Here is a 13049-nt window from a genome sequence, read left to right as displayed (position 1 = left end):
CCCGTGTCACCGAATCCCTTTTCCCGCTTGGGAGGGTGAAAGGTTTAGTGTAGAGAGGATGGTTTGCTCCCTTAGGTAAATGTAAGCCAATAAAGGATAGTCTCAGGTGTTTGAGGTTCATTTCATATATCGATTAGATTGATTTTTCAACCATGGCTATAAGTCGTGAGACGAGGTCAAAGATTTGTTCCGTTTATAAACATTTAATTTCTCTTTCTCGTTTTTCAAGTGAAAAAATAATTTCTTACGAAATTTTTAATTTTATCCAATTAATATAACAATAGACGGCGAATTGATAGCACAAGCATATTAATTTCAGTGTAATTAAAAAATTTTCTTTGCTCTCTGCTGTTGTTTTAATTATAACACGCATTTTATATCTTTAGCGAATGAAAGGAAATAGCAGCGTATTTTTAAAAGGCGTAAATTTAGGTAAACATTTTTAATTGTTATTAAAAAGAATTATGAATAGCTAAGTTATGAGAATTTAATTATTTTTCCCAGAATCATAATTGTGCATAATCAAAATATGTTAGTACACAATTCTCTCTCCCTCTCTTTATCTCTTTGAATAAGTAAAAAATGAAAATTGCATTAATGAAATTTTAATTAATTCTGACGGCTGTCATTTAATTATTCATGTTCTATAACTTTACTCACGTTATACTCGAGGGAAAATGGCAAAGAGGGAAAGATCGTAGCGACTTGACAAAACTTTTCATAATAATAATAATCATAATATATAGTCGCATGAGAAATTTCAAAGGAAACAATATATATTATATTGACATTAGTCCCCTGTTAATAAGTTAAAAAAATATTTTTTAACTTTCACTTCAAGTACGGCATTAATTAAAAAAATGTTTAAAATATTTTTAGGAGACTATAAAAAAACTTTCGTTAGAAAATGTGTCTCTGTAATTTCACTGAATATTTAATTTCGTAAATGTTTAATCCCACAGGTAGGAAATTATAAAATCATTTTTAAATATTTTTAATTTTTTGAATATTTTATAAAGACGAAACGAATAATTTTTTAAATTTGGCGCCTATTCTTTTAGTTCTAATTGACGCCACCGTTTTGTTTTGTCATGTGAACAGACATCTGGGGTCTAACTTTTGTTTATAGCAGTGAAGATATTTTATTAAATCCCTACCAAATTTTGTCGGCAGTAAAAAATTTGTTAATTCTAAGTTCTAATTCGAATAGTACAAAAAAGGTTTTTCGTTAGAAAACTAAATCGTAAAAAATTATTTGTGACCGAAACAATGGGTAAGTAAAAACTTCTCTACTAACATTTTCTTTAATTTCTATTTACGTTATTGTTAATATTTTTTTAAGTGATTATAATAGTAGTAAGTTCGCATAAATGAATTGTTCTTTTTTTTATTTTTTATTCTATTTTTATTATATATTTTTATCACTAAAAATAGAAAATCTGCAATCAGAAACCTAAATCACTAGTTATGTGGAATATTAAATTTTCCTTTATGAAAATTTTGATTATTATTAATTATTAAATTTAAAAAATAGTTCTAAGGTTAAAAAAATTTCAACTCTGAATAAAGATCAATAAATAACAAAAAAAAAATTGCTTCCCTAAATAAAATCAATAATTTCAATGTCAGTATTTTTTTGAGATTAAAAGATTTGCTTTTTTACATTCTCTATATTTTTCCTTCATTCCACATAGACATTGATTTATATCCTCGAGAAAAATTCATCCTTTTAAGTGTTTCCTATAATGCAACGACAATTTTGATACTAAAAAAAAAAATTGCAAAAAATACCAATTTATCACGTGTTAAACAAATATACAATAAATTTTCATTTACGAAAAAATATTTTTCGCAGATATTTAGATTTTTTGAGAAAAATTTTATTTAGAGAATATTACTAACCTTATCAATTATCTGCATTATACCATTCATAGACGTCTTCTTAACGATAACACTAAATTTGAAAAAATTTCAAGACTCCAAAATTAATCATTTAAACAAAAATGTTTTCACTTTCTTTTTCTAACATGAATTGGGAAAAAAATTTAAAAATCCCACCAAAAAGTTTGAAAGAATATTTCAAATAATTGAATAAATAAAACTTTAATTAAAAAATAGAGCCAATATAATACTCGCGAAAAATTAAAAGTTTAATAAAATTCTTTAAATAAGTTGGAATTAATTAGTTGAATAAACTAAATTTCGATTAAATTTAGAGGCAATTTTCGACGCCACGTGCTCTTCGATAATAGTGAAGCAGGGTAGAGGAAGGTACTTCCGTCGGTGCTCGCTATGTCAACCAATTAAATTACTTGATACTTCCAGTCCAGGAATTTGAGAGTAGAAACGATTGGCTACACCTATTGTGACGTCACTCTCACTATGTCGTCGCTTTCTTTTATTTCCACGGATTTTCTCAAATTAAATTAAATGTATTCTTAAATTGATAAAATTTCCCTGAATTCCAAATAATAAATTTTTTAAATAAAAATCTTTTTACAAAGTAAATAATTTTTTTATTCTATTTTACTTTGATTTTCTTTTCAGAATTAACTTCATGATAATTTAACTAAAAATTAAAATCCATTTGAATAAATGTAGTAATATTAAGAAAACTTTTAATCTTTTTAAATAGGAATATTAATAATACATTAAATTAAATGTACATTAATAATATATTAATATTTTATGCATTCAAAAAACGTTTCTTGATGTAAAAGCTTAAGTGAACATTATAATTAATTTATGCATCAAAACTAAATCTAAACATACAGTCGGATATATAAATAGAGCTCATCGAGGAACTTCATTAAAGCAGAGGATTAGTTGTACGCTCGCAATTCTGTCTACATTTCCTGACCGTAAATTTTAAGTTCCTCAAAAGCACTCCCGTTCATATTGATTTACAAAAAAATATTAATATTTATTTTAAAATGAGAATTTTTTCAAAAAGAAATATTATTATTGTAATAAAAACAAAAGAAATTAAAGGATATTTTTTGTAAATGTTACCCGAACTGCTGGGGTCATCAAGCGATCATTAAAATTTAGAAAATACTAAATGAAAATATATTCTGCGATAATCATCACTTTACAAAAAGAAAATTTTATTATAGTTGTATATTTAATACATTTAATAGAGTTTAGAATACTCCGGGAGTTCCTACTCGAAGTGGCGGCGTCGCTAGAATGAGCGAATTCTTCCGGCGAGTCGGCTTATATACTCGAGACAACGCGGGAGTGGGGATGCGCGATCGCTATTGGTCGACGGCGGGAACGACTCCCGCTGTGCGCGTCAATGATGCGCAGTGGCTCTCCACTTCTTTCATGCATCAAAAAAATGAATACTTTGTCATCCACACCTCTTGAAGTTTCTTAATTTCAATCATATTTATTATTGTAATAATGTACCCATAATAATGATAATAAATATTAAAATAATAATAACTATTTAACAGTAATTATTATTATAATTTAATAGTAATAATAATTTAAATAAAAAACAGTTTCTGTTAATCACTAAAAAAAAATTAAAGTACAACTAAAAATTAACGGAATCTAATTCACCTAATTTAAAGCGTAAAAATTATTCAGTTGAATTTTAATTAACTTTAGAATTGAGAAAAATTACAACTACACTTACCTGTGAAGTAATATATGGTCTCGAAATAACAAGAAGAAATAGAAGAATGTAGACTTCAAGAAGAATTTAAGGTCTTACTAAAAGGAGTTTTAATACCTCTAGAGAATGTATAATCCTTGTATAAAAATCCTGGTTCTTTGCTTCATGAATTTTGTTGCCACTTTTTTTTTATTTTCTAACTACACTTTCTCGAATATCTTTTTCTCTCGTTCCAAATCTCTTGCCACCTAAAATCCATAATGGTTGAAATAAAGAGAAAAGTGCATATAAAAAAAATTTTCCATCATTAAAATAAAAGCGGTTTAAAATGAAGGATTTAAATCAAAAAATTTGTAAAAATACATTTTTGAAAAGAAGATAAATAAATAAAAATATAATAATACATTTTAGTTTCTAATGATAGGAATAAAAATCTGCAAGAAAATATTTTATACCTTTGAAAGAAAAATTTCATTATATATTGTTTTTTTTCTTTTTTAAAAAAGTATTTCAATTTGTATCATTCATTTCTGATGAAACACGTAAAAGTTTTAGATATCCTATAAACTTTATCCAAAGTTTTCACTCATAAAAACTATAAAGAGAAAAATACGTACACACATATATATATAGAAATGTATAAAATGTTTCTCATTCTTTTACTAAATTTCTTCTGAGTTATGATAATATAAAATCTTTATTAATAAAAAAAATCTATGAATGTAACAATTTTTCCTGTGAAATAGAAAATAATGAAAATTAATTAAAGAAGAAGGAAAACTTTGTTTGAAATGAATAAATAAATTCGAAAAAAAGAAGAAAAATAGTAGAGAGAGAGAGAGAGAAAAAAGGTAAAAAAAATTAAGAGAATATAAAAAGTTTAAGAGAAAATTAATGAACAAATTGCATAATAAATCTCGTGTAAATTCAATGAAATTCTAATATATTGCAAATATATATTCTCGCAATCAAAGACGAATACAAGAATCACACAGTTCTTCATGAAAGTTTAATAAAACTTTAATAATTCACGAATTCGAAACTGTAAAGAGAGAAATGTCATAAAAATTTAATGTCCATCTTTACAGAAATACTTTTCCTATTTCTTACACTCAGACAAAACAGAATTGATTTTTTACTTATATCTTTATGTAAATCGTTCGTTAAATTGTTTTCTCATTATTTTCAATAATTCTCCTTTAATTGTTTCTATTAAAATTTGAAGAATTTTTGCCGTACATTATTTTTAACGATGTCAAAATTTATTTAAATACAAAATTTTTTTCTTTATCACTTGTATTATTTATTTCTTTATTATTCTTAGCTAATTCTTTTGATTATTTTTATTTATTATTTTTTTTATTATTTAATATTTTTATTTATTATTTATTTTATTATTTCTCGTCATACTGGTAAATTTTTTATTATATGTATACATGGGTTCACTTTTACGTCAGTCATTTATCGTTAAATTCATTTCATTAACTAAAAATTTGCCACCGACGCATTTTTACGTTATCACTGTTATTTTTCGGCGCCATTCAATTTTTTTTAGAAAAAGATTTATACCACAGTTCATCGAAGCACGCGATCTTGAAATTGTATTATTATTATTATTATTATTATTATTATTTTAAATATCAAACAAAATTCGACTTGATATAATTTTTTTCGCACTTTTTCTGATCAAAGAATATATTTTTTTTAAATAAGATAAAAAAGAAACTAAATCATCTACACCACACGCGACCATTTTTCACAGTTCATTTTATATCAAACATTGTCATTTATTTTATTTAATATTTTATATATGGAAGAAGAAAAAATATTTCAATTGACCAAAAAATTTCCATGCGAGAGATTTTTTTTTAACATTTCTATTTAAAAAGTAAAAATTAAATAATATTGAAATACAATTGTTTTGAAAATATAATACAAACTTTTAATAAATAATTTATTTTGAAAATTACCGTCGTAAATAGTTACCTCTAAGTTCAAATAAAATTTTAATTGAAAATTTAATAAAATTAAAATTAATTATTTTATAAGTGAAATTAAATAAAAATATAATTACATCTGGAGAATGTAATAATAAAATGAAATAGAATTAAAAGGTAATTATTCAGAGATTGAAATAAAGTGAAAATTAAAAGGGAATTAAATTTACTTGGTACATTTTTTCATTGCTTTAAATTAATTTTTCAAAAGGAATAAAATTTGAAAAGAAGTTATACAAAAATTGAAATAAGCTGAAAGTTATATACTTTAACTAATTAACTAAATTAACTAATTAAAATAACTAAATTAAATACGAATTTATATTTGAGGGTGAATAAAAATTCTTTGACATTAATTTATTATTTTATTGGTTCAACTATAAATTCTATGTTAAATACCTACATATATTACGTATGGAGATTGCGTGTGTATTGTATACTAATAACCAACGCCAAATTGTCTCTACTAATTTACGGTTTAGGTAACTGTAACAATGGTTACGTCACTGTCTAAATTAATGAGCTCTCTAAGAAAATTATATCAATTATTAACTCCATTAGTATTACATCTAAGATTGTTAAATATTTACTCAAACATCTCAATTCCTTCAAATCAAAATAGCAAATTTTAAATGAAATTATTGATGAATTCCTTCTTTAACATTTTATTATTTTTTACTTCATTATTTCTTCTATTATTTTATTATTATTAGCATCATTGCTATTATTATTATAAATTTCTTTTTAAAATAAACTAATTATTATTTTTATAAATCATTCAACATTTTCCGAAAATAAATTTTTTTAGATTTTCTTTTTAAAATATAAACGGAAAGAGATGGAACAATATTTCTTGGCAATATTATATTGCACAGGAAGAATGATGGAATATAATTGATGACGTAATCAAAACGTCAAATATAATAACGTTGATAATAAATTCAGCTTATTGGAAATATGAAGGACAGAAATGAAGTAGGAATCACTTATTTGAATGTGGATTTAAAATTTAAGCCGACCAACTTTATTCGAGAATTCAAATATAATATATAATATGTATAATGATAAAATTGAATATAAATTTAAATCAGAAATTTTCTTCTATATTTATTATTAAAAAAAAGAAATAATTTTGCTTTACCGGTATACGAAAAATTGGTAAGAAAATCCTCTTAACCTAAAGACATTATTTTCTTTGTTTCTTAATTAAATAATTATAAAGTTTTTGAATAAAAATTATCATTAATTAAAATTTAGAAAATACTAATTAAATAATATATTCTGCGATAATCAACATTTCCAAAGGAGATTTTTTGTATTAAAAATCTCTTATTTATCAGATTTTATAAATAAAATAGTATACATGTTTTGTGAGTTAAAATTACGCGTCTGTTACATAAAACTTATTAAAATATGTATGATTTTGATTAATATTAAAAACTGTGATTTTAAATATTGAATTTTCTGTTATGATTTGTATTGGTTAAAAGGTATGGTAAAAACCCTTTAAATACTTTCCAAAGGAGACTTTTTTTAGTTGTATAATACTCCCAGACTACTCTGGGAGTTCCTTCTTGAAGCGGCGGCGTCGGTAGAATGAGCGAATTCTCCCGGCGCGTCTGCTTATATACTCGAGGCAACGCAGGAGTGGGGATGCGCGCTCACTATTGGTCGACGGCGGGAACGACTACCGCGGTGCTCGTCAATTATGCGCAGTTGCATTTGAAGGTTCTACAAATTGTGATTTTCATCTTTCGAATGTTTTTTAATAATTGTTTGACAAAAAATTTTTTACGAACACTTTAAATAAATATAAAAATATCCCAGAGGTTATTTTTTTCTTAAAAAAAATTATCAAAATAGCGATAGTTTTTGATCATTTAAACTAGGATTTTAAAGGCTTTTAAAGGAATTTAAATATTAATTTTAACCAAATAATCATAAAGGAAATAAATCTCACGCTGTCCAGTATTAAATCTTCTCCATATGAATATCATTCACTGTTTTGCCGCCAATAGAAAACAAATAAGAAAACTTACCGAGAAGAAAAAATTCCGGAAGAACAGCTAAGACAAGTTCCAAGGCAGGATCGACAGAGAAAAGTCAGACTCTAGTTTCGTAGGTGAATTAATGGTCTTGGCAAAGGATGTTGTTTTACTGGGTTGGCCACGACAAGAGCGCGCCCCATACCAACACAATTCCCCAAGTACGCAATCTCCTTGGTATCTAATGAACTAAAATTGTAATTCACTCCAAGTTCTGTGCACACTTTTTACACCCTACAAAAGAAGTACATTAAAAAAATAAATAATTTGTTAAATAATCAACATACTTTCAAAATTTACAGTTCGCAGCAATTAATTTATTTCTAGAATTTTTTTTTTTGTTTTATAATATAAAATTTATATATATACACATAGGTTTTTTTATTACAATTGGAGAATTAGGGGAGATTTAAAAGATGTAAAAAAAGCCATATAACATTATTTGCCCTAGAATTTATAACATTTCCTCCAGTGGCATGATTTTCATCCTTATCTTTTTTCCACAATATATTTTCTTATTTTCAATTATCGTAAAATGCATCGTTGAATTTTTTTTTTCGTAACGATATTTTATATATACAAGATTTCAAAAATAAGTATAAACGAATTTTTATAAAAATAAAGACAAGAAGAAAATATTCGTTGCTTATTAATAATAAATTTTTTTCCCTCGCAAAAGATAAAAATTGTTCATTTCTGCATTAAAAAAATGAACAAACTATTTACATATCGTATAAAAGAAAAATTACAAAGTTGCAATATTGAAATGAAACTAATATTTTATATCAACATTGAATTTTTATCATTTCAATTCGATGCAATATTTCCTAAAAATAAATTCAAATTAAAACGCTGAAAATCGATAATAAATTTACAACAAGTAAAATATAATTGTCTATTCGCTTTACGGTTTTAAATTTCAATAAAAAGAATTCGTCTTTTTTTATTACATTATATTTTCATTGTCTTCACTTTTTTTTGAATTAAAAAGTCTCTAAACGATTTTTGATTTTCGTCCATTAAGAGTCAAATTTACTCGCACGCTTTATGACTCTTTTTTTTATTTTCACTCTCTTTTATTTCTTTTTTTCCATTAGGTAACTTTTATTTCAATATTCGCTTTGACAAAAAAAAATAATAAGTACACCACAGAATGAAGTAATTTTCAAGTTGGAAATCAAACTTTTAAACATGAGTTTGGCTTAATATGCTGAAGAAAAATCATCAATAAGAGAGTTGCAAACACAAATTCAGTACCACCACCACATAATTTAAAATATCAATGTGGATCAAAAATTTCAGTCGTCTTCAAACATCTCCTGGAACATGAATTATCGATCGTTCCAGGCGAAGCTCTTTGCTAAACACGATCCTCTTCGCCTAAAAGTCGAACCACCTCTGCAAAGAACGGAGAAAATAGAACCAATCGTAGAGGGAAAAATATATATGTTAATCTGCGAATAAATACAGTAAAAAATACTAATGACAATCACTTTAAATTTCCACTCAATCACTTTTCATTAAAGAATCCTTCTTTTTGAAAATAATAAAAATTCTTTTACCGTCAGTCGATAATTGCATGATGGATTTAAAAATTAACCGATTAATATTTAATTTAATATTAATTAGGAAGGTGAGGAACGAACGAAACGGTTGCTTGGTGGCCAAAAGGCTAAATTGCCATTTTGCTAAACCATGCACAGCAAAACTGTTTTACCGACTGAGTGTTTCGAACCTAACCTCTTACTGTGTAAAATTTTAATTTAGCGAAATGGCAATTTAGTCTTTTGGCCACCAAGCGGTTTGACGAAATTATTGGAAAAGTAGTGATCTACATTACCGACTGATGGTAAAAGGTCATTAATGGTCAAAGCCCTTTGTGATGGAGAACAAGATTCAAAAAGCGATAGTCATTTATGCATTTAAATATCAAGATTATAAGGACTGTTTTAAGTAAACTAGTCACGACTGTTGGTAAATTAACAATCTACTTTACCGACTGATGGTAAATATTTACGAATAAAAGACCTTTGCGTAATTGGGGGCAATGCCAAATGGGGACTTCGGCTATCTACCAGCTAGCATTCTCTTACAGATTGTTTACCATCGGTTGACAAAGTGGCAATTTACTTTACCGACTGATGGTAAAAGAATTTTGGGTCAAAATTAGGGATTTGGTAACTGTATTATCGACAATGGCAACTGCGGACATTAGCGACAATCTGACATACGTATTAGTTAGGGAAACGGTTTCCTACGGTTGGTAAGGAAGTGTTCTACGTTACCGACTGTCGATACAGTTGGGTATACAACACGTGATTTGATTTTATTAGAAAACTTAATCTCTTTTTCAATTTTCTAACTAAACTTTGATCTTCTCTTAAAGATCTCTATCTTAAATTGAATTGTAAACATCTGTCGATAACTATCGGTATTACCATCAGTCGGTAAATTTTCACTAAGTTATCTTGCTTTTTCGACTATTATTTTCGTATAAATTTGAGAATTACCGTACTTTTTAATAAAGTTATTCCAATATAAAATAAAATTTAGTAGAAATATTTCACAGGGGATTTTTTTTCCTCTTCCTCAAGTACAATTAGTATTAATTAAAAGTTCTTGAATATCTACTTGAATTATTAAGTCTGGGATTTTTTTTTCTTTGGAGGAAAATTTTTTTTTTTTTTTTCTTTTGTCAAAGGAAGTGAATGGTAATTTGGAAGGAAGGAAATGAATAAAGAAGTAGTTTGAAGAAGAAGAAGTGGTTTAAAATTTTAATTGAGAACTTGCCTGATTTGCCAATGATTGATGCACGGTTTAAGTAAATGGCTGAATCGTTTGCACTGACTTCACTGTTTCCAGCTTGAGTGATATTTCTTGTGACCCCTCTGGAGTTTCCACGGTCCCCACATCGCAATCTAAAACCAATCAGCTAACTTTCAAGACGTGTCACACATCTCAGTGATATTTTTAAAAGTGAACGTTTCTTGAATTTTTTGAACACGCGGAAATAACAGTCAAAAGAGAATAATTAATAAGGGGAAAAAAAGGAATAAAAATTGGTGTGTGAAACTATTGAAATTCCTCTTTGCAAATTTATTTCACTTTTTAAAAACTCCCAGCTTTGTAAAATTTAATTTCAATTACGTCAAAAACTATTTTTATTTCAAGTGCGTTATTGAATCGTTATGCGTTTAATGAAAATATTTTCTATATTAAATATTTCGGTTCTAATTAATATTTGAAATTCTTTTTACAATTCACTTTTAAACAAAAAATGGAATTTCGAATTTGAAATCAAGGGAATTAGGAAAAGAATGAGATAACGTTTTCTTACTGCTAAAATTAAATCAATTAAATCTTGGTGATAAAATTCACATTAAGATTATTTGAAGGAAATATAATTATTTAATTGAAAATTATTTCGATTGGTAGACAATTCTTAATTGATCAAACATGAAATATTCTCTTCATTCTCAAACTATTTTCACTTATTCTCATAGCTAATTTAAGGAGCTATTTAAATTCCGACGGTATTCAATATTTCTCAAATCACTCGATTCGTGTAATCGTGTTGCGTGTCTTGTTTATTTGGAATAGTTCGTGTTACCCGAAATGCATCGATTTAGCAAAGTACTATTGCAATCATCAGGCGATCATTAAAATTTAGAAAATAGAAACTTAGAAACTAAAATATAAATATATAATTAGTATAAACTAAAAAATACATTTTGAGATTACCGACTTTATAGAAAGAGTATTTTCGAAAGTTTATCATTTTTACGTGTCTTCCTGTGGAGTTTATATTTTTTTCGGGAGCTCCTGTTCATAGCGGCGACGTCGCTAGAATGAGCGAATTCTTCCGGCGCGTCTGCTTATATACTCGAGACAACGCGGAAGTAGGGATGCGCGCTCGCTATTGGTCGACGGCGGGAGCGACTCCCGCTGTGCGCGTCAATGATGCGCAGTAGCTTTCCACACTAAATACTATCTATATTTCTATACTATAATTTTGTTTTAATATTTACGAAAATATTTTTTATGTTTTAATATTTTCAATTAATTGTTTTAGCTAAATATTGAAACTTATTTACCAAAATAATTTATCAACCTTCAAGCTAAATATTTTCATCAATACATTTTTATATATAAAATAATAAAAATGTATAGATAAAAATATTTTAACCTGAATACAACATGAAAGAATTTTTTTTAAAGAAAGGAATCGAATTTTTTTAAAAAAAGGAATCGACTTTTTTTAGTGAATAAAGAAGGATTTATCTTAGATTTTTTTGTGAGGTATCGTGCAGTATTTTTGAGGAGAGGAAAAAAAGTGATAGGCAAAGGAATAAGAAAGGGATGTGGGTGCTATTGTGTGAGATGTAAACTTGCCTCCAGCAACTGTAGCAATCAAAGAGACTGAGGAAGGCTTGTCGGAACTTCCGGTTCATGAAGCAATAGGTGATAGGATTGCAGCAACTTGAAATATAAGCCAATAGTTGAACAAGACTAATTCCAGTGCTGCCAACATGAGAGTAGACCAAATCTGGTGCAAACAGATACCACGTATTGATAACGTGTAAAGGCGCCCAGCAGACGAAAAATTCCAGTACAATGGCGAAGAGCATTCTGATTACCTAATTAGTCAACAAATTTAGAATATTATTATTATTATTATTATAACTATTATTATCATTACTATTACTTTTTTTTAATTTAGTTTTTAATTTTGTTTTTAAACTTTGGATGAACTAAATATGGACTAAAAACGAAAATTGGAAAAAAATTCTTTTTTCTTCGAAAAGAAAAGTATTTTAAACGAAGAGAACGAGAGACAAATGAAAGCTTAGATTCTCGTAAAGTATTAATAAATAAAAAAAATTACATTGTTTCGTAATTACTAATAACTAATGAACTTCAGAATTATATAGAGACTCCTTTTTAAATTTAGAATAAGCTATTATAGTTCTCAAGGAAACTTTACTTCATTCAGAATAATGTCAAGCTAAAGGGATCAATACAATGAATATATCAACTAAATTAGACAATTAAAACTTACTTTGAATGAATAATTAGTTTTATTCATTAAAAACAAGAAAAAATAATTTTTTCAATTATATATGTACGACAATTGCACTAATTAAAAAAACAATAGAATATAATGATAATAATACATACAGATAACAATAATAATAACAATAATAATAATAAATTTATAAACAAATAAATAATAATACACGGAGAAAAAAATGCTGTTGAATCAATGACATATGGGTTTGATTCATTGAATAGTGTCATAACGGGCTGCCTAACGTATATGCTGTTGTTTTGAAAGCACCGATTATAATGATTCGATAGTATCACTTTCTTTGAAACAAAAGCATA

At 26.6% G+C, this 13049-nt stretch overlaps 1 protein-coding gene across 2 annotated transcripts in view; it reads right to left on the bottom strand.

The window, feature by feature from the left end:
• Window positions 1-8563: 8563 nt before the first annotated feature.
• Window positions 8564-13049, bottom strand: part of LOC122511827 (cholecystokinin receptor type A-like) — a 58840-nt gene continuing 54354 nt past the window's right edge. For both annotated transcript variants that reach the window (XM_043627330.1, XM_043627329.1), the window contains 3 exons: window positions 12057-12301; window positions 10455-10582; window positions 8564-9062 (listed from right to left, as the gene is read on the bottom strand). In XM_043627330.1, the coding sequence (XP_043483265.1) occupies window positions 9025-9062; window positions 10455-10582; window positions 12057-12301 (411 nt within the window). In that variant the 3' untranslated portion in view covers window positions 8564-9024. The remainder of the gene's footprint in view (window positions 9063-10454; window positions 10583-12056; window positions 12302-13049) is intronic.

This window comes from Leptopilina heterotoma, unplaced genomic scaffold, assembly GCF_015476425.1.
Source record: "Leptopilina heterotoma isolate Lh14 unplaced genomic scaffold, ASM1547642v1 Lhet_90, whole genome shotgun sequence".
In the NCBI taxonomy this organism is placed as follows: domain Eukaryota; kingdom Metazoa; phylum Arthropoda; class Insecta; order Hymenoptera; family Figitidae; genus Leptopilina; species Leptopilina heterotoma.
Note: the sequence above shows the minus strand (reverse complement) of the source record. Positions and strands in the feature narration are given on the sequence as shown.